At 38.0% G+C, this 26237-nt stretch overlaps 2 protein-coding genes across 5 annotated transcripts; one reads left to right on the forward strand and one right to left on the reverse strand.

The window, feature by feature from the left end:
* Positions 1-482: 482 nt before the first annotated feature.
* RUG3 (Regulator of chromosome condensation (RCC1) family protein) lies at positions 483-9043 on the reverse strand. The gene is made up of 6 exons (XM_089146651.1): positions 8471-9043; positions 8172-8311; positions 4649-4843; positions 2636-2764; positions 2271-2426; positions 483-1202 (listed from the first exon to the last, which is right to left on the reverse strand). The coding sequence occupies exons 1-6, from the start codon at positions 9013-9015 to the stop codon at positions 1003-1005; spliced, it is 1365 nt and encodes a 454-aa protein (XP_089002777.1). The 5' UTR covers positions 9016-9043; the 3' UTR covers positions 483-1002.
* A 4421-nt stretch (positions 9044-13464) lies between these two features.
* LOC149026370 (V-type proton ATPase catalytic subunit A) lies at positions 13465-25939 on the forward strand. 4 transcript variants are annotated; one of them, XR_016171838.1, is made up of 22 exons: positions 13466-13655; positions 13794-13885; positions 14934-15060; positions 15255-15310; positions 15396-15452; positions 15599-15710; positions 15791-15828; positions 15979-16080; positions 16407-16463; positions 16602-16673; positions 16770-16871; positions 16987-17049; positions 17136-17268; positions 18668-18774; positions 21046-21240; positions 21648-21734; positions 21872-21976; positions 24520-24617; positions 24718-24796; positions 25214-25302; positions 25463-25634; positions 25715-25939. XR_016171838.1 is itself a non-coding variant. In XM_089146653.1 (21 exons), exons 2-21 carry the CDS (start codon positions 13808-13810, stop codon positions 25575-25577), a joined length of 1872 nt encoding a protein of 623 aa, XP_089002779.1. In that variant the 5' UTR covers positions 13465-13655; positions 13803-13807; the 3' UTR covers positions 25578-25939. The 4 variants fall into 4 exon arrangements, 3 of the variants coding, with proteins under 3 accessions (XP_089002779.1, XP_089002780.1, XP_089002778.1); XM_089146653.1 differs by having other exon boundaries at positions 13465-13655; positions 13803-13885; positions 25463-25939; XM_089146654.1 differs by having other exon boundaries at positions 13465-13623; positions 25463-25939.
* Positions 25940-26237: the final 298 nt, after the last annotated feature.

The raw sequence follows: 26237 nt of genomic DNA on the forward strand, positions 1-26237 counted from the left end.
ATACAACTATCATTAAAATTCCAGTATCAGATTTACTCTCTTAAGCTCATCCAAAAGCCTTGACCAAAGAATTTCCCTTCATCGTGGCTTGGAGAAGTTGAATAATGAGGAATGGATAATGTTTTCCTTGAACGCATGAACCAGGAAGCATACAATCATCAATTGCCGTAAATATTTACAAAATGATTAAATTTTGCAAAACGAGATTTGAAACTCGGTTGCACAAATGGGGAGTTTTACCGTTTGGTTGTGTGACTCAGATTCTGATCGACCATTTTTACACTAAAACGGAATCGAGATTTTGGGTAGAGGGAACCGTTTCCCCTACTTCAAACGTAAAGTTTGAACCATAATTCAATAAATATTTTTAGGATAAATCTAGAAATTTCATTCCAAAAATTCAAACTAACCAAACGTTTTTCGCCTGACTCTGGTTTGGTCGGTTTGATCTCTTTTTGTCCGCTCGTCCCGGCCCTAAACAAACCAGCCTCTATTGTTGCTGGATGCCCATTTGCCCAAGAGGAAACCTTTCAAATCTCCCTTAGACCGTGAAAAAGGAAACTAAAGTCGCAACGTATTGAAATTTCCCATTTTTATTTTTCCGGTACAAAGTCAAAACCAACCCAGCGAAACAAACATTAATTCTTTGAGGGCCTTGTTTGGTTGCAAGGGGAAGTGAAGTGAAATTCTTATAAACAAAAAAAACACAAAAAAAAAACACAAATTTCAAAGAACTTGTACTGAACCCAAAATTTATATAACCTATTGACCATGATCAAATCGTATAACATTGACTGGGCAGTGTGCAAACCTCATTGATGAAACCATCCTTTTCACCTACAAGTTGTTGCTGTAGCTGCTTCTCCTCACCAGTGTATGCTCTCTATTGCAGAAGAGAGATCACAGGATTGGCTTGTATGTCAAAACTTATTGTTGAGCACCTCTATTGCTGAATGTTCTCTACCATCGGAACAGAGCTCAAAATTCTTGATTCCACTACAGTCAGCTCTGATTTCCAGACCTCACAACCAAGCACATGGCATGAGATGCACCAACTGCAATGGAGATTACGCGGTGGGGCCCCAATCCATCATCCTCAATCAAAAACTTCACTTCAACAGGCAACGGTTGGACATCTGGCAACCCAGGAACCCCAAGTTGACAATCCCTTGCACTCCCCCACATGTACAGCTTCCCCTTATCTGCCATTCCCAGGAAAGTATTTCCACCACCATTACCAGAAGAATAATTACAGTACTAGTACTGTCAAACTCATATGCCAAAATTATCTACAGAATATCATCAATAAACAGGTATCTTAAGCATTTCATAGACAAAAGTGAACCAATCAGAGGTTATCCTCATATTTAGTTGAGTTTAATTGAATAGAAATAAACATATTTTAGTTACTAGAATAAATATTATAACTTTTAATTATAATAAATACAAAAAACGAAACTTCATGAGAGTTTTCAAGATTCAATTTCAGCTTGTTTGAAAGTATTAATAGATGATGGAATTCAACAAAAATTAATATACTTGATAGAGATAAATAGACAAAAGTGAACCAATCAGATGTTATCCTCATATTTAGTTGAGTTTAATTGAATAGAAATAAACATATTTTAGTTACTAGAATAAATATTATAAATTTTAAGTATAATAAATACATAAAACGAAACTTCATGAGAGTTTTCAAGATTCAGTTTCAGCTGTTTGAAAGTATTAATAGATGATGGAATTCAACAAAAATAACATTTTCTAACCTTTAAACAAAAATTAATACACTTGATAGAGATAACATGAACTCCATAAAGATTAGAATTAGAGAAGTTTCACAAAAGTAAAATATTAAGATGAATTTTAGAACATTTATATTGTTCCTTTTCTTCCTAAGATTATATGACCATGTTAGTATTTTAAATTTTACCAATAAATTCAGTTTATGTTTCCAGAAAGGAAAAATGAGGCACTGTCTTCACTTATAAGAGATGTTCATTACAAAGATCTTACCGTCAAGGCGCTTTTTAAACATAAAGTTGCAATCAGAAATTAAACATTTCTCTAAGAAATAAAACAGTTCTTATGAAGAGCATAATGAAATTCTTTTTTGTTTTTCCCCTATTTATAGGAATGACATTCATTTTAGAGTCTCAAATAGTAACAAGTTGTCCTTAATAGTGATACCAGCTGAAGAGGAACCTCCACATGCAACAGCTTGAAATTTATTTTAGAAACCTCATATGCTAAACTATTTCTAACATTCTTACCAGTGATAGCAGCTGAAGAAGAACCTCCACATGCAATGTATGTGATGCGCTCCTCAACTAAAGGCTCAACCACTACTGGAATCTTTTGGTTTTCTATTGAAGAATGACCCAACTGACCTTTTCCACCATGGCCCCAAGAAAGCACTTTACCATCATCTGACAAGTATTCCAACTGTCTTTAGTCCCAGAGTCAACATTTCATTGGGGTGGGTTGGGGTAAGGGTTGTTTTCGGGCAGGGAGGAAAGGACACTGCCCTCTTACAAAATAGACAGTAATCACAATAAATACCGAAAGCATAACATCAACTTCTGAACATTAAGCCAAGTAAATGAATAATGTTAAAATAACTTTGAAATCATTTTACCAGTTAGTGCAAGACAATGAAATCCACCACTTGCCACCTGAATGATACGAGCTTCTTGCAGGCTGGGAATTGGCTGTGGCTTCCAACCACCAACCTTATTACCTCTTCCAAGTTCAAAATTCGAGTTTGCTGCATGAAAATCCAAAAGAAACACTATCAGAATGAAGCCTAGTTCATGACAAGCAGACGTATGTCATTTAAATAAAGATGGGAATAATCTTACAATCTTACAGGATGGAGTTTTAATAGACTCAAAGTTGCCAAATTCATTTACATACTTCACAGTATACAACAGCACATTTGGGTGCTTGGAAATGGAAGAATCTGCCCTGGAAGAGTGAGAGCTGGGCTGTTGTTTCACATGGTACTTGTCACCCCACTGAAACAGGGAAAACCATGTTGCTTTGTCCAAAGCAAATGTCTCACACAGTCAGTTATCCCATATGCTATACAACATCCAGAAGCCAAACAACACTTTCTTTGCTGAGGTCTCTGACTCTCTGGTAACTGCTTCTCTGTGTTAGTGGCAAATGTAGCCGTAAGAAGATTTACCCTTGGCTGTGCTACAGTTTTCCCTTCTTAGCAAACAATAGCATTTGTTGTGCTCTCTAATATATTGCCATTAGGGGTTTTTAACTGCCTATTGTTTTAATACACTTTTGAGCCCCACGTACGGCTTTATTTCTACCTGTTTATGATTTTAATACATAGCTAGCATATTGTATCAAAACTCTGTTGTGCCCTTTGTATTGCATTATGTCTTCTGTGTTTTGTTGTGAATTGCTGGATTGCTTTGCCTTGTTAGTGCATTTCCTCAGATAACTATGTTGGTATAGGCAAGTTGAATCACTGGTCTAAGCACCAATATTGGATCATATATGGAGTTTTACTTTTCTTTATATTTTAGCATGAATTGTAAAATTCTTTGTTTTGAATCTCATATGATATCGCACCTAATAGGGTTGAATAACTTCTAAATTTATCTGTTTATTGCATTAATGACCTTCTCTCCATTCTGTTATATACTATCCTCTTTTTTATCATTTCCCCTGGTGCATTAGGTTTGCAGCAGGCACCAAGTCATTACTCATTAATTTCAGTCATTCACCATTGCATGAATCATTTTCTTTCTTTACTTTAGTTTTGGTACTTTATCTCATAACTTGATCTTAGCTGAAAGGCTGAGAAAAGTACACATTGTCTCATACTTATCAGCCTTCTTCCGAGACATAACCTGCAAGAGCTCACACAATGGTCATTTGCATCTCTTGAAACTAGCCCAGAAGAGCATGATCTGGTTTGTGTCTTGGTACATTGGATCTCAAATGGGTAAGAGGATGGGATTGAGAGATGTTATAAACAGAAGAAGGATTCTTATTGCCTAAATTCAAGAGATAATGGAAGGGTTAAAAAAGCTAAAGTGTTGGATGACTTAAAGCAATGTGTATGGAAACAAAAAAAAATAATGGTGAACACAGATCCAAAGGATGTGTGGTGGATGTCATAAGAGTTGGAGATGGAATTATATTCATCAAACTAGCATTGGAGAAAGAAGCTGTCAATACAATTAGTGCCTATGCCACCAAGCAGGATCGGATGAAACTAGTAAATTTCAATTCAGAAAGTAACAATTTTGGGAACACATGGATGGATTAGTGCATGGTCAAGCATGGAGGTTAAATTATTCAAGCATTTTCTATAGGAGGGAAGAACAGTAGGTTCACCATAGATCTATCAATTATTTGGTCGATTAGAATTTCAGGATCATATAACGTCACCCCCTGACACAGCACAGCTAACAGAGTGGGGCTGATTCTAACAAGGATTTCAAATTAGGGGAACTCCAAGTAAATTTTGACATCATTTGGGAGAGGATTATATTTTAGGATCTAGTACATGATAGGTCTGCCTATCGTACTCTTTATTAAGGGGGAAATACAGGAAAAAAGATTCTTTATACATTTACAATTGAATTTGGATCTCAAAATCTAAGCAAGGTGACATCATTCTTACCTCCCCAATTCCAAAGTTGCCCATCTTTAGTCAGCGCTGTTGTGAAAAAACCCCCACAAGTTGCAGCAGCAACAGGCACAGGTAATGCTTTTACTTTGGAAGGAATGCTAAATGCACCACCTTCATTCGGGCCACAGCCAGCACCCAAGCCCAATCTACCGTCACCTTCGTCACGACCCCATGCATAAAGTTCACCTAAACAAATCACAACTAGAAATGATGAAATATTACCCATCCAAGAACATACTTAATCCATTTACAAGGACTTCATGACTGCTAATTTTACACTGTAGCATCCATCTACAGGAAATCTACCTGGTCTATATATCCATGCTTTGAAATTCGATCCATATCTTTAAGAATTCACATTGTCACTGCTTAAATTTGCCACACAATTTGGCAAAGTCAATACTACAGGAGTCGGCAGAGATCCAATTTGAATTTTAGCCAACTAAACATGATCAATCAATAATGTGACTTTTCTGGAGAGAGAGATCCAGATTACAGCTATCATCACCATCACATAATTTGCAAACAATAACATTTAGGGTAGAGTTTCCTCTTTTGTGTGGGCTCATATTATACATGAAAATTAAAATCAAATCAAAATCAGAAATAAACAGAGAAAAATGAAATCAACCCATTAATCTACTTAAGCTTGAAGGAATCAACCTTTAACCCATTAGGACCATGCAATAGGAAGAAACGGAGCTCAAATATGTCAGTACAAACAAAATTATGTAAATCATCTCCAACAAGCCTTGTCTGAACTAAATGGGTCGGCTCCTTGGATCTTCTATCTTCAATCAACACTATTCTAAGCTATAAATGTCTTTCTTCACTCTTCCTAGAATCATTTTAGGCCTACAACTGGTTCTTTTAGCTCTGGATTGACGACTAGTTCTACGGCTACGGTGTTGCTAAAGAGCAGCCTGTGGAACCCACTTGCAGCAGGCTCATCATTAGCTAGTTCACCGACACCATTTGCAGCTGCTTTTATCATTAGCAAGTGTAAGGACTGCATTTGCAGATTTCATGATTAGTTAAGAGTATAGACCCCACTTGCAATAGCTTTATCATTATCTAGTGAGTCTAAATTCTGCCCTTTTTTAATCATTCATTATTTGTACTTCAAGTTTTGAGCATATGCGAGGAGCGGTGTCTTCTTTTAACTTTATACATTGTAATTAACCATTCTCCTTCCCCGTCCACTCTTATTTTGGGGTCATTTCTATGACTGACTAAATAAGAACGGAGCTGAAAAGATAAGTAGGTTTCAATTTCTTTTCTTTTTTTACAGCCACTACTTTTTTTTGAAAAGATTTACTTAATATCCCCAAATTTGGTTAGTATTCATGTTATCCCCAAAAAAAATAAAAGACAAAACTTCCAGAACTGACCTAATCTCATTCAACTATGTTAAAATGGTGAAATCTGATGAAAATTGCACCTTAATTGTAGAAGCAGAAATCAAAGTTCCTGTTTTCTCTTCCATAAAAATGAAAACATGCCATCCTAGATGACAGTCACCACCACCTAAGGGTCACAGATTTCCCCCACCCCAAGGGTTTTTAGTTTGTCCAACCATCCTCAGGTTCATAAATCCCTGCTTGGGCTTGACGATGTTGCAAAATACTCCTCCATGGTTCATAAACTTTATATATTTTTATCCATACAGGTATTTCAGATTGGTCTCAGCTGATACCAATTAGATCCAACCAAAATTGGCCTATATTGATCTGAGATTAGTTAGCATGAGCATCAATGTCAAAGGGTTGCCATTGGTTAGTGGTTTTTGATAATTACATCGAATATACAACGAGTAGTTTTATTTTTGGCAGAATAGTACTTTTTCTTATCATGAAACTCAAAAAAAAGAGTAATCAAAGTGACAAATAATCTAAGAAAAAGGGTAGAGAAAGTTGCCTACCCTTCCCTCTTATTTCCCATCGTTGTTTAAAAAATATTTCTGGGGCAACTTTGGAGGTTGTTTTTAATTTGTTCTTTTGTGCAGAAGCACTAACGAACTCTAAAAATTATGAATGTAAAACAATTTGGAACGTATTAACCTAGTAATGCCAGCTCTTATCTAATAGATCTGAAAAAGTACCCAATTACTTACCGGAGTTGACTACATAACTAACTCATTGAATAAAATTCATTCACACAAGTAAAAATCCTCAGAGACAGTTTTAAGCAAGTTCTCATGTGATTAAACAGACATCTGGAACATACGCCAAAACGGAAAATGAAAATTTCATCTTGAGTCAGTTGAGTGCCTTTCATCATCCTTCAGTTATACTTTAAACCTTACATACAGTCCTAGCATTCTTTGATAATCAGGAGATTGTCTTTTTGCTTTTGGGTGGGAAATTAATATAATCAGCAATTCTCACAGCACCTTAAACCCCCACAAAATTATCAAACTAGTCATCATATATACCAGGAGAACAGAATCACTATGATGACACCAAGCTATACCCCATAGAAGACTGGAGACATCCAAATGCTTTGAGACGTAAAATCTCTTCCAGCAAGAGTCCTATTAACTTGAATCTTAAATTTGAAATCCTCATTGAGGTTCTCTCTTTTATTTAAAAACCACAAAAATCCACTCCGAATCAGCAATAACTGAATGAAACAAACCTAGAACATTACACATCCTATTGAAAGACAGAAAACATACTACATCACATGTAACTAAGGATCTAAGAGATAGATCATGAATAAATTGTTTTGGACTTTCACATGCAATGGGACAACGAAGGTCCTGAATTTTTGGATCTAAAGTAAAGGCAAGTACTCAATGACCATCCCCCCCTCCCCCAACAAAGAGAATTTCGAAATGTAGCTTACTTAAGTTGGTTAACACTATCACAAATACAGGTTTGAACTTGAGGATGATTGTACAACAGCCAGACTCCCTCCAACTTCCAAAATTGCTAATGAAAGACCTCCTCAAAACCAGTTGCATACTGAGACAATACGGTCATACTTAAGCTTGAATAATTGCTGGATTGACCACAAGGCATTCATACAAAAAGAAAGGACTTGGAAAGGCAGCTCTCAAATATAACGTGTTGAAAGAAACCTAGGCACTGACCCTAAACACTTTATCAAGGCCTATTCCTGTCAGACAAGAAGAGGATCCTTTTAAAATGTACCACATGCACCATAGCCATTGGCATGGGAACTGCTGAATCCACACTTTCAAGATAGAAGTATGCTGGACTAATACAAAATAAGATTACTCATTAGCCAGTATGAGAAGGCCAATTATGGTAATCAGTCCATTATGTAGGAAACTGAAGCTACAATTTAAGCCTTGCCAGCACCTTCCCACCACCAAGCCCGTCAAAGGAACAACCAACATCCTAGATTGTTGCCTGACTACCAAAGATTGAAGGAATTGCAAAACAATCATTTTTTTTTCCAACATGACGAAATTTGTTTATCTAAATTACCATCACAGTTATCCAAATTCCACTGGCTTGTAGAATCAAGAAAAAGAAATCCAACGAACCTGCATCAGTGATAGCAGTAGTATGAGCTCCACCGGTAGCAATGTGGCATATTTTTCCATCCCAAGAACCTTTCACCAATCTAGGCAGCCTTTCTCTGGTATATACTGAATGCCCTAGAGCTCCAAAACCACCGTAACCCCTGCATCCCCCTGCCGCATATTCATCACATAACCCAATATGCGTATCCCAAAAAACCATAAATAAAATAAAAATAAAAATAAGAACATAACATAATCATATCTCCTAGCAACTAGAACGAAATTTAGAAGAAAAAAAATTATATATATCTGAAACTGACCAAGTGAATACTTCCCCAAGCGCTGTGAGGGCAACAGAGTGAACCCCGCCAAGAGCGATGCTTCTGACGCCGTCAAGATTGGGATTCAAAGTCGGAAGAAAAGCAGGATTTTCATGGCCGAACCCGAGGCGTCCACCATCGCCTTTTCCCCAAATCCAGAATTTGCCATCGACAAGTAAGGAAGAGTGGAAGAGGCCACATGAGATGCCTACCTCCAACGGCGGCGGTGGCGCTGACTCTTCAGTGCCACCGTTTCTGGCGGCGGAAATAGAATCGAGACGACCAGGAATAGGAGAGAACTGAAAATTGGAGGGAAGGAGGAGAGAAGCGACGGTAGTGGGATACAAACGAATCTCTTCAATGCCGCCACCGAGTTGTCCTGAGGCTCCACGACCCCATGAGAGGAGTTGAACTGTAGTTGTCGTGCCGTCGGATGGCTCGATTTCGGGTTTCCACAGAAGAGGTACTCTAGAGGAAGAAGAGGAAGAGGAAGAGGAAGAGGAGATGTATCGCGCTAGTGGTACAGAGCGCAGGCGACTCGCCATGAAATGTAGCCGTTGTGCTTTGGCTCTGTAATTTGTCATTTGTCAGGGTTTAAGGCTCCTCCGGGTTGTATCTACCGTAAAATTAAAAATAGCAAATAAGGAGTACAAAAAACATGAATTTTCAGTACCACCCCCGAATTACCCACTATTATTGATGTCACCCTCTGAATCCCTTTGACTTATGCAAACCAAGGGTCGGATTGATAAATTTGATAACTCAAAAATTGACATTAACAATAACAGTAACTCGGAAGATAATACTTAAGACAGGGTAATTTAAATTTCTCGTTTTTGAGATTTTTTTTTTTTTTTTTTTTTTGTAAACAGCACTTCATGTAAACTAAACAAAGTACAAACACACATGCATGAGAACACAAGGTTCAAAACGAACCAAGGAGCGGCAAAAGACCACCCTGTGATTAAACATGCATAAGAGACAGCGGTCGGCCGCGGGGTAAGGGTTGGGTCAAGCCCAAAGTGGATCGCAGCCACAAAACCCTTAGAACAAGAACACCAAAACAACATCAACACCCTCAAAGGGGGACAAAGTACACGCCTGAAAGGCGGAGTCAAAACTCCTACAATTACAGCGATGGTAGCAGCGAAAGTGTGGAGAAGGTTCAAAACCTCCAATCCAGCGATGCCGTAGAGGCGTACCGGTCAAGCGCGGCGCGGAGAACTTGGACCCGGACTTGGAGTTGTTCTGCGGTGTGCACCGGGAAAGGCTGGAACCAAAGGAGTCGTTATGAAAAAAAAAAAAAAAATAAAATAAAACAAAAAAACAAAAACAAAGCACCGCAACCACGGATCTAAGGGGAACCCGGAGATCCGGTTATTAATGGAGAAAGAGCAACGGAGGCGGGAAATAGGGAGGCGGAGGCGGGAAAGAGGACGGAAAAGAGAACAGATGAAAACGAGAGAAAACGGGAGAGAGAAAACGGAGAGAGAACGAGAGACGCCGGGAGAGAGAAACGGGAGAGAGAAACGAGAGAGGGCGAGAGAGAGAAGAGAGAAAACAGAGAAGGCGGTGAAGCAAAGATGAGAGAAACGAGAGGGTGGGAGAGAGAACAGAGACGCCGGGAGAGAGAAAACGGGAGAGAGAAACAGAGAGGGCGAGAGGGGAGAGAGAGGAACAGAGAGGGCGGGGAAACAAAGATGAGAGGAGGTAGGGAGGAGCAGGAAGCAGAGAATCAGATCGGAGATGGAGTAGGGAGGGAAGAAGATGGGAGAGGGGAGCAGGGAGGAGGGAGAAGGAGCAGGAAGATGGGACGGAGAAGAAGCAGGGAGGGAAGAAGATCGGAGAGGGGAGCAGGGGAGGCGGAGAGGGGAGCAGGGGAGCAGGGGATTTTACATCAACCTAAAATCTTTTCTAAGTATACAAGAGCTTTTATACATAGGGAGAGGATATATTACATACTTCTTTTTTTTTTATTTTTGGTTAATAACCTCTGCCGTAAAAGGTGGAACCAACTAACCTTGTGATTAAAAAAAAAATATAAAGATAACTCAACCGCTGTGTAAATAAATTTTACCATCTTACTTATTAAATCTGAATTGTCTATAATGGACGATTCAGATTTAATCCTACCAAATTTAATGTAAAGATTTTTTAGGACTGTTTAACTAAACAATTTACACGACATGTTCAGCCACCACCTTCTCATAGCCTCTAAGGTTTTTTTTTTTTTTTTTGGTAAAAATAGCCTCTAAGGTTTGAGTATCATCGTCGCTCAATGATGGATTGTTTCTTGTTTGGGCGTACGTTTGGTCAGTAGAGTCAACACCAGTACCTAAGGTGTTAATGGGTTGGGCTTAGTCAAGTTTTTAAAACACTAATTCAATCAGGCCTAGAGGCCCAAAGTCCAAAGATCCTTGTCAGTACGTGTGAGCAGAGAAGTCCTTTTCAAAACCATTATACCTGTTTCAACTGTGTGGCTATGGTATGCTTTCAGGAAAGACCCTGGAAGCTTCCTAGAGCATAGCAAACCATCCACAAGGACAGTACACATCGTTGCGTAACCTAATAAATAAGAATAACTTATACATCGACAAAATGACTGTCAGGCTCAAACATTGTATTATTTTAACCAATTTCTTACCTAAACTGGGGACCACACTAGCATCCTTACCCCCATAGATTTGGTAGAGGTACCAATTGTATAGGATACGTTTGGATGCCAAGAAAATCAATAAAATTGAAATTTAAAAGAGACAAGTTTTCTCATAAAATGTGCAACTTCTTTGATGTTATAGGTTCGTTACAAAATGCAATACATCTATTCACTGAATCATACTCATGTAATCTTTTTACATTTCAAATTTGACTATTCCAAACAAGGCATATGCTACAATATTTCAGAATCTCATTTAGCGTTAAGGTGTCGTTTTTATAACCATTGCAAATATTTGTTTGAATTCAAATAAACAGTTCAACTAATTAAAGTAATCATGTCACCTGGGGGCTCAACTGGAAAACATAGTTTAGATTTTTTTATTTTAAAGAAAATAATTGCGAGGTAAAAGATTTTTAATAGTCAAATTAAAAAAGTATCGAATTGTGCTTTACTAGTGTGATCGATCTCTATTTTTTTTTTTTAATTCATCCACATTGTAGCCAAGGTGAGCATCAATCTTGTCTGAAAACTTCTGGTGTATTGGTACAAGATGATTGTTATTCATAATAACATACATTATTATGACTAGTTAAATATATATATATATATATATATATTTTATTGACTCATAAAGTTACTGAATTATAATTATAATTTATCACTCTCCAGCCATTTGTTGGTGAATAGTGTCTTTTCAGGTCCATATAAAAAAAAAGACGTGCATGCAACAATATTTTTTGATAATAATATATCAATAGACTGTTTTAAATTATTTTTATATATCTATAATTTAAAAGAATCTAATAATAGAATAAAGGAAAACTAAAAGGTGTTAGAGGCTCACACCTTTTTTTAGCAGAATAACATAATTTTCAAAATTTTAATGCATGGCCATAAATTGTCAAATTCATGTGTTACATATTTACTCTCTCGTCAGTTCTATTTATTTTTAATATTAAAAGCCATACATATTCTCACCTTAAAGGACTTTTTTTTGGTTGGAAATATCAAAGGATCTCTTTAGGAAATTGTTCAATCTGTGGATTCCTGCAAAACAACATCAGATGTGGGTTGACTGAGTAGTCAAAAAGCTACTTTCAAATGTTAAGTCAGTAAGAACACCACTATAAAGATTTAACGATTTAGTTACTTTATCTTCATATTGTGCTTTGATTTATATAGGGTTTACCTTTTATTATTAATCGTTGGATCAATCCAGAATCTCATCATTACTCGGATTGTTAGGTTTTCCTCTCTCAATGTGGGGTAATTGCAGTTTTCATATAGACACGATTGTTTATCTTGAGTTTAGCGGGATCACGTTTTCTTTTATATCTTGTTGTGTTTCTTGGTGCTTACAGTACTTTTGAGTTTAATTATTGAACCAGTTCTCATCGGACGATTGAACTAACCATGGTTTTAGGCAATTGATTATTAAATTTTACGTATCAATTTTAAAATAAATTTATCCCTTGAAGTAACAACCTCCCTATAAAAATTTTATATAAGTACTAATATTTTTATGTAATTTCAATATAAAGACACATCCTTGCTCCCTAATTCATCATCAATAAATTTATTTTTATCAAAATTAGTTATTTAATAATTCTAATTAATCTATTTTTTATTAATTTTCATCTTTATTTTTGGTGAACAACTGATTTATATTAAAACACAAAGACAATATAATTATAGAGACAATCCAATTATAGAGTGGGTGAAGACGAATTTGTCCACTTTACCCCCAAAGCCTGCATAAATGGTTATCAATTTTTTTTTTTTTTTTGAGATGACTGATTATCAATTATTACATAAATGGCTTTCGTTGTTCGTTTTTTTCTTTGGTAAAATGGTTTTCGTTTGTCCTTTTTGTTTTTCTATTACCAAAAAAGTACTTTTTTTTTTAAGATAAAAGTAAAAATGAATAGTTTATTATAAAAAGAAAAATAAAATGAAAACTTTGTTTTGTATTGCCATTTTTTTTTCATTTTATTTTTCCAACAGCATACAGGGTTTAATTGATTATTAATTTATTACCAAAAAAAGAGGATTTAATTGATATTACCCAATTTGTTTAAATTAATCGACGCCCATATCCACGTGCAGTGGATCCCTATCTCATTTCTCTCTTTCTTCTCTTGGATTGGGACGTCAAATTAAGATCCGTTGCCTGTGGGTCCACTAGAAATGCTAACCATAGACCGTTGGATCGGCACATCAAACATTAATATTTGTTAGCATTGTCGGATAAGAATATGCTGAAAATCCCTACGATGCGATGCCGCAGATTTAAAGGCGGTCTCGTGGAAGATCAAGTGGCATCAGAAGTAAATTTGAATTGATAAAGAGGTTATTAGTAACTAAAAAAATGGAAGTTATCAGAGAGTAGCTATTTCCTTCGATCGCGGGAACCTTGTGTCTGAATCTGCCATTTTCTCTCCTAGAGTTGATATCCGATTCTCCTTTACGTCTGATCTGGGGTTTTTTCGCTTCAGTGAGGAGCCGATCCTCAAATTTTTATTTTCAGTAATTCTCTCGAGATTTTCTGAAACATTTATACTATTAGCAAATTATTCAACTTGTATTTCTGTTATTTTCTGGCAGATTTTGTGACAAGTATCGTAATTCTAGTAATATCTGAGCTCGATCTTGTTTGCTTGTTAGATCTGCTAGTCAAAATGCCGTCGGTCTATGGAGCTCGGTTGACGACATTTGAGGATTCGGAGAAGGAAAGCGAGTATGGCTACGTTCGCAAGGTATGTAGACCTTTCTCAGGAAATAGGAAAAACCTCTTTATTTTTTCGCTGCTGTTTAGGGTTGAGTTTTGTACGAATGAATGGATTTGATTCTTCTTCCTCCATGTCTGGCGCTTTTGATTCATCTTTATTGCAAAATCTGGTTCTGGATTTAATTACGTCGTTTCTGGAACCCGATTAATAATTATCTTTGTATGAATTCACTGGCACTTGTCTGGATTCTGAAGTGTTTCTCTTAAGGATTTATTGAGCGTGATCAGTATCTTTTCCTACTTCGATCGCTGACTATTGGATTCTGATGTAGTTAAAGAAGATTTTGTTTGAGGATCTTAAGAAGATTCCAATCCGCTAATTTTTTACTGATTCGTTGAGTGCAATCCGTAGCCTCTAGTTGAACTGAAGTGGTCGTATCTAATTTGTATGTTCTGAAGGTGCTTAGTTAGGAAGTTCTTACGTAAGATGTTAAAGTTATCGGGAACTGGGTTTGGGGAGGAATGGGGTTGGGAATGGGAGGGATAACATATGTAAGACCTTCAGTGTCTGCTGGTTTAAAAGTTGTTGCACGGGATTTGTTGATACTACTTTTAGAGCTGTAATTAGAGTTCGACTTAATACTTTTCCAGGTTTTTGTGAACTTGACTATTGATATCTGTAGCATTTACTATATTATTATTGATATAAACCATATACCCTATTTGTATTATAGAGATGTCTTTATTCATCAATTATTCTTCAGCTGCAATAATTGGGATCATGCTCCATTTTTTTTTTCTTATTAGATTATAAATGGAATTTTTTTTATCAGATGGTGCTTGTGAGAAATTGGCTGTGTACATGATCTTCCTTTTTTTTTTTTTTTAGGCCTTTTAAGATCTTGCTAAATTTTGACAAGTTTTATCACGTCACATATGTAATAAGTTACATGTTTTATAATATTATGGTGCTATGGACTATTTCCTGTTTCAATATGGCCTGTCATATATGTTAAACCATAATAGAACTCCCAGGAGTTTTATTTCCTTTCTCAGATTTTTTAATCATTTTGCAGGTATCAGGACCAGTTGTTGTTGCGGATGGAATGGCAGGGGCTGCTATGTATGAACTTGTTCGTGTAGGGCATGACAATCTTATTGGGGAAATTATTAGATTGGAAGGAGATTCTGCAACAATCCAAGGTTTTTTCTTTGAGTGTTTGTGTCATACTGCTGGTTTCTTTGAGTGTTCCTGTGTGATCTTCTGTTGTTCATTTTTGTTCATATTGCATGCAGCAGTAGTTGGGTTGGAACCTGTGTAATCCCAGTGCTAATGAAACAATGTTTTCTTTCTTTCTTTTTATTTATTTATTTATTTGTGCTTTGCTTTTTGTCAGTTTATGAAGAAACAGCTGGTCTGATGGTGAATGATCCTGTTCTACGAACACACAAGGTACTTCGAGGTTTGCTCTTGCTTCTGTTGGTGATGAGTTTTGTTGATTACATCTTATGTTGTATTGTGTGTTCTATTATTGCAGCCTCTTTCAGTGGAGTTAGGACCTGGAATTTTGGGGAATATCTTTGATGGTATTCAGGTTTGCTTCTAACTGCTATTGTAGATTCCCCTGATTTTTTCCTTTCTCTTTTTCCTTCTATATACACTTATTTTTATGCACAAACGTTGGTCAAAGAGGTGTCTCTATCACTTGACATGAGCTAATGGTTTCATTGTTTATTGCAGAGACCTTTGAAAACTATTGCTAAAAGATCTGGTGATGTCTATATTCCTCGTGGGGTCTCTGTCCCAGCTCTGGATAAAGATATCCTCTGGGAGTTCGAACCGAAGAAAATAGGTAATCATTTAACATATCATAATTGCATTTTTACTGAATGTGCTGGATAATTGATTAGTTCATGTTTTCTACTGATGCAGGTGAAGGAGACCTTCTAACTGGTGGAGATTTATATGCTGTAAGTTTGATGGCATCAATGCTACTCTTGGATATATTTGCGACCATGGGTTAATGGGAGGGAGATGAGTAACGATGGTGTTAGTACCCTGCTCAGATGTTTCAGTTTATGCAGCATATGAATCCCAAAATTTTTATTGTTGTGTTGCAGAGTGTCTTTGAGAACAGTTTGATGCAACATCATGTTGCTCTTCCTCCTGATGCTATGGGAAAGGTCACTTACGTTGCACCTGCTGGTCAATACTCGCTAAAGGTTTGGCATCCAGGTTCTTTACGTTAGTAATAAGATCTGTTGATGCATTGATGGTCAAGTTATTCATTATTCTTTTCTTCTCCCCATTCTGAAAGACTGATTATACTGTGGCTTGCTGGTAGTGTTCAACCTAGATGTTAAGACTTTGGGATGCACCGCAAATTCCTCAGAGAGAGACAAAGTTGCTTTGGGGATTTTTTATTTTGTTAGTCTATAGTCTGACGTTTGCTTTTGTGTTCTGTGTGTTCACTATGTTAATTCTGTATTCACCGTGTCATTGTTTAGTTTCATCACCTTAAATGCTTCACCTGCCATATGTTTTGCAGGATACTGTGTTGGAGCTTGAGTTTCAAGGTGTTAAAAAGCAATTTACCATGCTCCAGGTGATTAGAATTATTTTCTTTGGCTATTCTATCAATTTAGAACATAATATTTGATTTCTCATACTTGCGTTTCTTTGTTGGGTATAAATCAGAATTCATACAATGATTTCTTACATTTGTTTTGTTCTACTGCTGCAGAGTTGGCCTGTCCGTACACCCCGCCCTGTTTCATCAAAACTTGCTGCTGATACACCTCTTTTAACTGGACAGGTAATAAACAAATAGAAAACATTGTCAGATTTTTTTACTCGACTGCTTCAATTTAAGTTGGAGATCTTCATTCTTTCTTTTGAATATTTTCTACAGCGTGTTCTTGATGCCCTTTTCCCTTCTGTTCTTGGGGGGACTTGTGCCATTCCTGGAGCATTTGGTTGTGGTAAAACCGTCATCAGTCAAGCTCTTTCTAAGGTGGGGTTTCTCGTTTATTTGGTGTATGATGCCTGCCAGACTCTCCTTTTATTTTCCAGGATGATAAAGGATTGATTAACGGAGTTCTTATGTATAAAGTTTTGTTCATGTGCAGTACTCTAATTCTGACACTGTGGTTTATGTTGGTTGTGGAGAGAGAGGAAATGAAATGGCGGAAGTATGTAGCTCTTTTATTCTTTCCCTTGTTTATCAGTCCTTTAGTAGCATCTGAAATTTGAATGTTCTGTTTCTTAAAATTTTCAGGTTCTTATGGATTTTCCTCAATTGACTATGACATTACCCGATGGCCGTGAAGAATCCGTCATGAAGCGGACAACACTTGTAGCTAACACTTCCAACATGCCTGTGGCTGCTCGAGAAGCCTCCATTTATACAGGTGAATATTTATGCTTTTGCTTGCTCAGTTGGTGTACCGTTTATTGTTTCAAAGTATGCCTCTTGATTTCCTTCATGTACAAAAACCTTTGGGCCATTTTAGTTCTAAATTTTTTGGGACTTAGTTTTTAAGGTGCTTCTTGTTTTGAATTTGGTGAATGGTTTTGTTCTGGTACTATTTGCCTTAGAGTGAGGTTAGAATTATATGCTGAAAGAAGACTTCTTTTAGATGTATATTAATATGCATCATTTTGCATGTGAATCATATTTTTGTGCTTGGACAGTTATTTGGTTCTCAGAAAGGTCTAGACAGTGAGCTGTCTTTCAGAAATCCAGTGGCCTAGGCTATCTGAAAACTGAATCGTCTTGAGGCCACTTTGCCAGGGAAAACTGCTTCTTTAATTGTCAGGAACGGCCAGATATGCAAGATCATGTTACACCTGAGAAAATGGGGGGGAGCGTAAAGCATTTATGAATTTTTTTGTTGATAGTTTGGCATTTGTAGTTATTTCAATGCATGTCTGTGTGTGGTTTTCTTGTTCTTGTTCTTCTCTTTTTTCCCTAATAAATAACTGTTAAGTTTAGAGATTTGTCTTGTTGCTTGTTGGCTAATGTGGCAGTTGGCAGCACATTTGCATATGAGTTGAAACATTGTGTTGTAGCATGTTGCATTCTGTTGCAATGCAATATTGTTACCGAGTGCATGCCATAATTAAGATTGTGCTATCATCAGTGTACTCCAAATGACTCTAAAAAGAATGATAACATGATGAATATTATATCAAATAGAACATTTTTGATGAACTTCAATATAATAAAAAAAGAAAAGAAAAGTAATCAGAGGTATCACATTGAACATTTTGGTTGGAATTGCAGCAGGTCCAGATGTGCCAAAGTGACATATGGAATGGAGAGCTCATTTTCTCCAAAATGTTCCTTTTCTGTAATGTTTTTATGAAGTATGGTTTTGCATTCTTTCTTTGTAACTATATTAGCCTACAACTCTGTTTATTGTCCATTGTTCACAGAGGGGGGTGTGTGCTTTTTCCTGCGCATGTTGGCGTGCATCGCTTGACTTTTATCAAGGCTGGATGATACTAGTCCAATCCATGATGTTTTTTGGATTGGCTGGTTCACTGGCAATTTCCATTTCTATGGTGGCATGGTGAACCCAAATTTACCTGTTGGTATTGCTCAGGAATGACCTGGGTGGCCAATCCTCTGGCATTACTGTTTTGTATTTTTGTCAAACCCCTGAACTTTTTTGTACTCATTAGTTGAAAAAAGGGCTTAGAATATAAAGCCCATCCTGTAGATTATTCTTGCTGATGTCTTGAGTTATGCAGAATCATGTGATGGAGTTCACTCTATTGTTATGCTGATGTTATTGAATGTTTCAGGCATCACGATAGCTGAATATTTCAGAGATATGGGTTACAATGTTAGTATGATGGCTGATTCGACATCTCGTTGGGCAGAAGCTTTGCGTGAAATATCAGGGCGTCTGGTACTTTCCTCTCTTTCTAGGACATTTCTACCCTATTTTGTTTTGAAAATGATATCCAGCTTTAACAACAAAACAACCACCAAAACCGTGTCATTTTTTAGGGTGAATACCATTATTTGTGGCAGCACATATATTCAAAATAGTAGCCTAGGTTTTTGTTGGTTGAATGGCCTAATATGTAATGCCTTTTTTTAAGGTTTCTCTTTTTGTAACATATTAGTGCTGGTTTGTGCCATTGTCACCCTAAGCAATTGTTGAATGATGAACATGGAAGTTAATTGTAAGTGATTCTTGCATCCTAATGTTCTAATCTTAGATTAATAATGCTTGAAATAGTAGTCTGACGTAATGTAGAAAAAAACTAATTGCTGCTTAACAGTACTCTACTCTATTAGCTGTAACATTGCTTCTACATCATCTACTTTATAATTTGGCTTAGGAGAATACTTATTTGAATACTGTCAGTTCTGAGGAACTTAGGACACAACTTTTTTTTTTTTTTTTTGATGAATAAATTTCATTACCACAACCCCAAGGAGGGGAAAGAAGAACTGTACAAGAGGGGGAAGAAATAAGGGAAAACGGTCTTTACTACTAGACCGAAAGAATGTAAGCCCCAGGTTTCAACAATAAGCATGTTCCTTTGGGTATTGCTAATCAGGGGATGGGGAAACATATGCAACTTAGAGGAGACATCAAAGTAGATGGCTTTCCAAATCTTGTCCATAATCTTTGAGTTGGAGGTTCATCTCCTAAGTCCTAAGGTTACTCTCCCACCAAAGGTGATGGACGGTAGCTCTCGAAACAAGCTTACCAACTTGTTCATAGGTGGAATTCCTGGAAAAGGACCTTAAGACCCAGGCCCAATCCCTAGCAAACTTAGAGGAGCTTCTGGAGCAAGGCCAAATGGAAGCAATGTCTCTCCCCCAAAGCAGGCGAGAGAAAGGGCAAGTGAAGAAGAGATTGTCAATATCCTCAGGACCATGCTAGCAAAGGATGCAGTTAGGGCTAGCAGGGATATGGTGGTGGATGAAGAATGATTGCGTGGTGAGGCAAACGTTGAGGGAATGCCTAAGTGTGAAGGAGTGGCAAGGGATGTCGCCTTTAGACCAAACAAAGGGGGCCCAAGGGACTAAATCAGTAGGGGTGTGGATGTGATTCCAAGCTGAGGCGGTGGTGAAGAGACCCGAGGGGTCGGAAGCCAAATGATACAGTCATGGGGGAGGGAGGAGAGGCGGTGGTGAAGAGACCCGAGTGGTCGGAAGCCAAATGATACAGTCACGGGGGAGGAGGAGAGGGAAAGAGGGGGAGGGGGATCAAGAGCTATCAGAGATGGAAGAAGAGAGGAGGGCAGATTCAGGGATCCAGGAGTCATACACTACATTGGGGCCAAAGAAATTATAGAGGATGCCTAGGGGGTTTGAAGGGTCTAGCCAGAATGAAATTGATGAACCATCCGTAATCCGGAAAGAGATGGCTGAAATTTCTGGAAAATAAATGAGAAAGGTTAGCTAATTTTACTGCTGATTCGTCCTGCTCATTTAAGGGAGCAAGAGAGTCAAAAGAAGTACTCCACAAATTGGTAAAAAAAAAAAAATGGAAATCTGCTAATTTTACGGCATAATTTCCCCCTTCCCTCTATGAGAAAACAAAACACTGCAAAAGAAGTTAAGAAGGTCATCGAGAAACATATTTAAAATGGGAAGAAATTTGTCCCCAATTTATATTATATTTCTATTCAAGTGTGGAGCACTATTTTTTGTAGAATTATAACATTTTATTATGCTGTAACCGTGGATGGGAATAGCTTATAGACCCTTGCATCACTTCTTTAAAATGTTTACCATGTTATTAGGTTTTAAACATGCTCTTACTTTGTCTTAATGCATGTCATTGGATTGAAAAATACAACCATTCAAGAAGGCTAGGACCATTATGGGTGGGTGTAATTAGATTTGAAATGACTCTAAGTTGATACTTACATGTAAAATCTGAATCGCCTTTGGAACTTGATACGAATCCTGAAAGCAAAACTTGTTATGTTTTAGCAACCATTTTTAATTTGTTCATGGTTGCTCAAACGATGTCTGAATTGTGCCAAGTATGGTAATGTTTTTTTTTTGAGTTTAGATGTCCTAGTCATTTTAACTCTGATTAGCTATACGCATAATTCCTTTCAGTATCGTTTTTATGCTACTAGCTACTTACTAAGAATTGATGCTTTTTCAATCCTGTCCATATTCTTATGTTGGAACTTATCTGTTTTTCCAGGCGGAAATGCCTGCAGATAGTGGTTACCCTGCTTATCTGGCTGCACGTTTAGCCTCTTTCTATGAACGTGCGGGTAAAGTCAAGTGTCTTGGTGGACCAGAACGTACCGGTAGTGTCACAATTGTTGGTGCCGTTTCTCCTCCAGGAGGAGATTTCTCAGATCCTGTGACATCTGCAACCCTTAGTATTGTCCAGGTAATAAGGATGTTCATTTATGTTTCCTGTTATTCAAATTCCATTCACTATGCCACCACTTGAAAGTGAGTGGATTGGATAAAACTATACTCTTCTTGGACTTAAGAAGGGTGTTGTTGAAGCATTGATTCTTATCGATGACTGGGTCTTAAGAGAGATGTTCCTAATGGTTCAAAGGCCATACATCCTTTTTGGTTGGTCAGGAAAAGGAAAAAATTAGTGGAAGAATTCAGATGTTACTTTGTGGTTCATGGCCAGTTAGAATCTTTTTGTGCCGCATATGCAGTGATCATTGAGTCCCACTGATAAATGGATGTGGTATATTGCCCAGCCCGGGCAGGATGGATACTTATTTTCCAAAAACTACTTATTTATTGCATTTTGTATTCTTTTGAAATCTTTTACAGGTCTTCTGGGGTCTGGACAAGAAACTTGCTCAGAGAAAACATTTCCCATCTGTAAACTGGCTTATTTCTTATTCAAAGTACTCAACGGTTCGTGACTAAAATATTTCCGGCATGTTTCACATTCCTTAGTTGATTATAAAGTAGAAATTTTCAATGTGTCTTATATCTTGCTTTTTATTGGACTGTTTTGCATGTTTCTTTTATATCCTTTGCTGTATTTCCAGGCCTTGGAGTCTTTCTATGAACAATTTGATCCAGATTTTATTGAAATCAGGACGAAAGCACGTGAAGTACTGCAGAGAGAGGATGACCTGAATGAAATTGTCCAGGTATGTAGTCAACTTTTCTCCAAATATGCTTCCCTAGCTGTTGTATAAATATATTGGGTTCAAGATGAGAAATCTAGATTAAGAGTTACCTGTTCTCGGATGTGTATATTTTAGCCAGGTCCTGGAGCTACCCACCACTGTTCCATGGTGGATTTCTCAAACAGTGATCCTTAGTGTTCCCTGTTAAGAAACCAATTGTAGGTTCTGGAACAGGGGTAGTTTTGGGTATTGTAATAATCCATATGGGAGGGTCCCATGGGAAGACTGTTCGCATGGGTCCTTCTTTAGGGGGGGGTGTGTGGAAAAATGATTTGGGTTTTGGGGCATGCACAGCTTGCGGGAGTGAACTGGGGTGAGTTTTGTCAAATTGGTATCAGAGTGATTCAGATCCCAGGGCATGGTTAGAGGAAGGATGGAAGCAAGTGTGGAAGAATTGGAGAAGATGGTGAAAGAGGTCCATATCCATTTTTCTGCAATGGACTCCAGGTTCGATTTCATAGACCAACAATTGGAGGAGCAGCAAGGAGCAGCAAAGTAACAGCGAGTTCAGATCTGAGCTACAGACTTACCTGATGCGTGGGAAGGCTTTGGAGATTGATTCACCGGCACCGGAAGTGGTGCAGGAGAGAGTAACAAATTCTACACCGCTGGCAGCTAGCGTGAACGCAGGGAGAGTAAGAGGCGCAGATCCATTTGGTCTCGAAGGGATTGGCCAGCACAGGGACTTCACATCTCAGCAATTGGAGATGCTGATATTCACCAGTGAAGACCCCTGGGGTTGGATTGCAAATGCAGAGAGGTATTTCCACCTCTATAGACTTGACAGCAATGAGATCCTTCGAGCTACAACACTGCTTCAATGGTTTGCGCTTGGGTGGTTGTGATTCCAGGAACTGCAGGCACCTATGACATCATGGGAGTCTTTGAAGGAAGCCATGGTGAGAAGGTATGGTTTGCCTCAATTGAGGAGTCCCCAAGAGGCTCGGATAAGCCTCAAGCAGCAAGGCACTGTTGGCGAATTCTGGGAGTACTTTGAGACCCTAGCTGCAGCGGCTAGATGTCGGGACGAAGCCTGGCTTCATGGTGCCTTTCTATCGGTTTTAGTGGATGAGATTCGGGCCGAGGTCTAGTTGAAACCTGAGTCTGATCCAGACAGTGGAACTGGCCCAGGTAGATGCAAGTGGGCCCTTGAAGGCCTTCATTGGCCCAATCTAGCCCAGCCCATTCCTTCGGCCCAAGCACTGGCCCAACAGGTTTTGAATATTAATTCTATAAGAACAAATGGGCCTAAGCCTAGTCCAGCAACAGCGAACCCGAATACGTCTGGAATTAACGCGGCTGGGTCGCTGGTCGACTGGAGCGATCCAACCACAACCTAATTAATCCCCAAGGAGTCCCTATTCATCATCTTCCCCAACGTCTCCTCAGGCAGCGGCAACCCCCATAGCAACTAGCTAGCGTTCTTTGTTGGTTGACGTAGTATGAAATCAAATTGAAGATGGACAAAGGTTTGTGTTTCCGCTGTGACACCTCCATTCGAAGGCCCATCAGTGCCCCTACAACCAGCTTAAGGTACTGATGCTCCATGAAGAGGACGATGAACAAGCGGCAGTTACAGAGGACACCGGCAATAAAGAACTCAGAGTTGCTGGGAGTGGATTGAGTTCACCTTGAGGCATGGTGAGACTTTAGGGGGGGAAGTATTGTTAAGACACCAAATGTAGGTTCTGGAACATGGGTAGTTTTAGGTATTGTAATAATCCATGTGGGAGGGTCACGGGAAGAGTGTTTGTAGGGGTCCTGGGGGGGGGGGGTAGTATTCTGTTATGAGTGTTGGGGCAGCCTCTGGCTGAGGCACCGTGAGGTGTTGGGGCTGACTGGCACCATTAAAACCAGAAGATCTTGTGAATTTCCTCTGTTTTGCTGTTGAATTCCATATTGGATTTGAAGGTTCTTATCTTTCCCACTTCCCAGTTGTTGAAGTTTACTAGTTAAGTCCTTTCTATACTGTACCAAAACCGTACCATAATGCCAAAGCCATAGTGCTTGACACCCTTTGTCTGGGTCAGCTGCCTATCCTGGTTCCATGTATAATGCTTATTGGCAAGTATAATTTTTCATAACAAAACTTGAAATGAAGCAGATCAAAAGCCTAGGTTATGAAGTATTCTAGAAGTACTCCTCTTGTAAGGCAAAATGTGGAATGTTAAAGAGGCAGGGGGTATGGTTTATTAGTTTGGTGCTCAGGAAGATGCATTTGACAAAGGCACTTGGTCTCTTAGATATCCATGTGGGATGGTCTCTCAGCTATTCATCTGTTAATCCTTGTTTCTTTTCTCTTAAACAAACATTTATCCACCCCCCAAAATGCCAACTCCAACCCCCTCTCCCAAAAAAAATAAAAAAATAAGAGAAAAAGAAAGTACATTGTCGCCTGAGCCATTGTCAGGAGCATTAGATAATATGCATCTTGTATCTCTGTTTTAGCTCTGCAACATTGGTTGTCATTGATGCGCTAATACCTGTGTTTTATGACATTGCAGCTTGTCGGAAAAGATGCGTTAGCAGAATCAGATAAGATTACTTTGGAGACTGCTAAGCTTCTGAGGGAGGACTATCTTGCCCAGAATGCGTTTACTCCGTAAGTAGCTGAAGGTCCACTTCATGAGTGGCTCCAGGAAGTTTTAACATTATTTATCCGTTGCATGTGAGTCCTTACAAACCTTTCATTGATGCAACAGATATGATAAATTTTGCCCATTTTACAAGTCAGTTTGGATGATGCGCAACATTATCCATTTCTACAATTTGGCGAATCAGGTAGGGCCCTTACTTTTATGATGAAAATGATTATCCTATCATTTCCAATTGTCTAAACGTGTGTTCTGTTTCACTTGAATTCCTGAGCTTTTTTTTTCCTACCATGGACCAACACTTTTTACTTACATCTAAAAAGCAAATGTATTTTTCCCTTTCTTCTTAAGAGTAACTCTATGACTACTTTTAAACATATTCCACTTTGAGTTTTAACTGTTTAAGTTACATGTACTACTCATGGTCAGGTGTTTTTAAGCATCGTTGTCTAATTTGTGTTTCTCTCTCTGTGCAAATCTGCTTGTGATTTCTGCAATCAAATGGTGAAATTGATGCAGATTAGAAATATTTTGGTCTTAAATATTGTCTATTTTTGTTTATGAATAAAAAGATGTAAGATACCAAACTGATGGAATTTTGCAGGCAGTAGAGCGAGGTGCTGGTATGGACGGACAGAAGATAACCTACAGCCTTATCAAACACAAGATGGGAGATCTTTTTTACCGATTAGTGTAAGTAAAACAGTAAGAATGTATAAAAAAAGAAAGAAGAGGGGTGGGGAAGAAAATTTTGGGGAAGAAAAATTTCAACCAAGGAAGAGGTTGAAACAGAGCATTGCATTTTAGTTGCTTTATGGGGATCATATTGTAACTTATATTTGAATTTTTACAGGTCCCAGAAATTTGAGGACCCAGCAGAAGGTGAGTCTGCCCTGGTGGCAAAGTTTAGTAAGCTACATGAAGACTTAACTGCAGGTTTCCGTAACCTCGAGGATGAAACTCGATGATCAAGTACTTCGACTCGGCTCTCTGTAGACTGTCTCTATGTCAATGCTGATCTGCAGGTACTCACTGGTGTCTGCTTCAACATGTGTATTATGTTTGAACCACTTTAACGGTGGGGCTTCTATGTTGTGTTTTGTAGTGAGCGGTTGGGCGTTGCTTGTTATATTAAATTTGCTGTTTTATCTCTTTGCATTGACTAGTATTGGTTTAGAATAGGAGACCTACTCTGTTATTTTTATTTATTTTTTAATTTGGGTCAAGAGCTTAATTCATCCACAATCAAATAAGAGCATCCAAACAAACAGATCTGTTAATTCATATATTATGCCGTTGTAATAAAAAATATTCAGTTCATAGATTCAAATTTATTTTGCACAAGATGACCACCTGGGATTGAGTTCCAAAGGATATTGATGTGGTTTCCGTTTTTGGAACGGTGAACCTTTCATTGTTCCCTGAACTCTAGGCCTCTAGCTAATTTCAACTCATGCATACGGGTTTAATGGAGTTAGAACTTTGTTGCGATTTTTATGATACTGTCAATAAGAAATATTCTTTCTACCAAAAAAAAAAAAAAAAAAAAAAATTCTGAAACGCTTTCCCACAACATGAGTACATGGTATTACGCAAATGAACTAGTGACGAATTATTTAGTAATGAAA

Source organism: Hakea prostrata, chromosome 2 (genome assembly GCF_041222555.1).
Source record: "Hakea prostrata isolate BN-2017 chromosome 2, UWA_Hpros_2, whole genome shotgun sequence".
Classification (NCBI taxonomy): Eukaryota; Viridiplantae; Streptophyta; class Magnoliopsida; order Proteales; family Proteaceae; genus Hakea; species Hakea prostrata.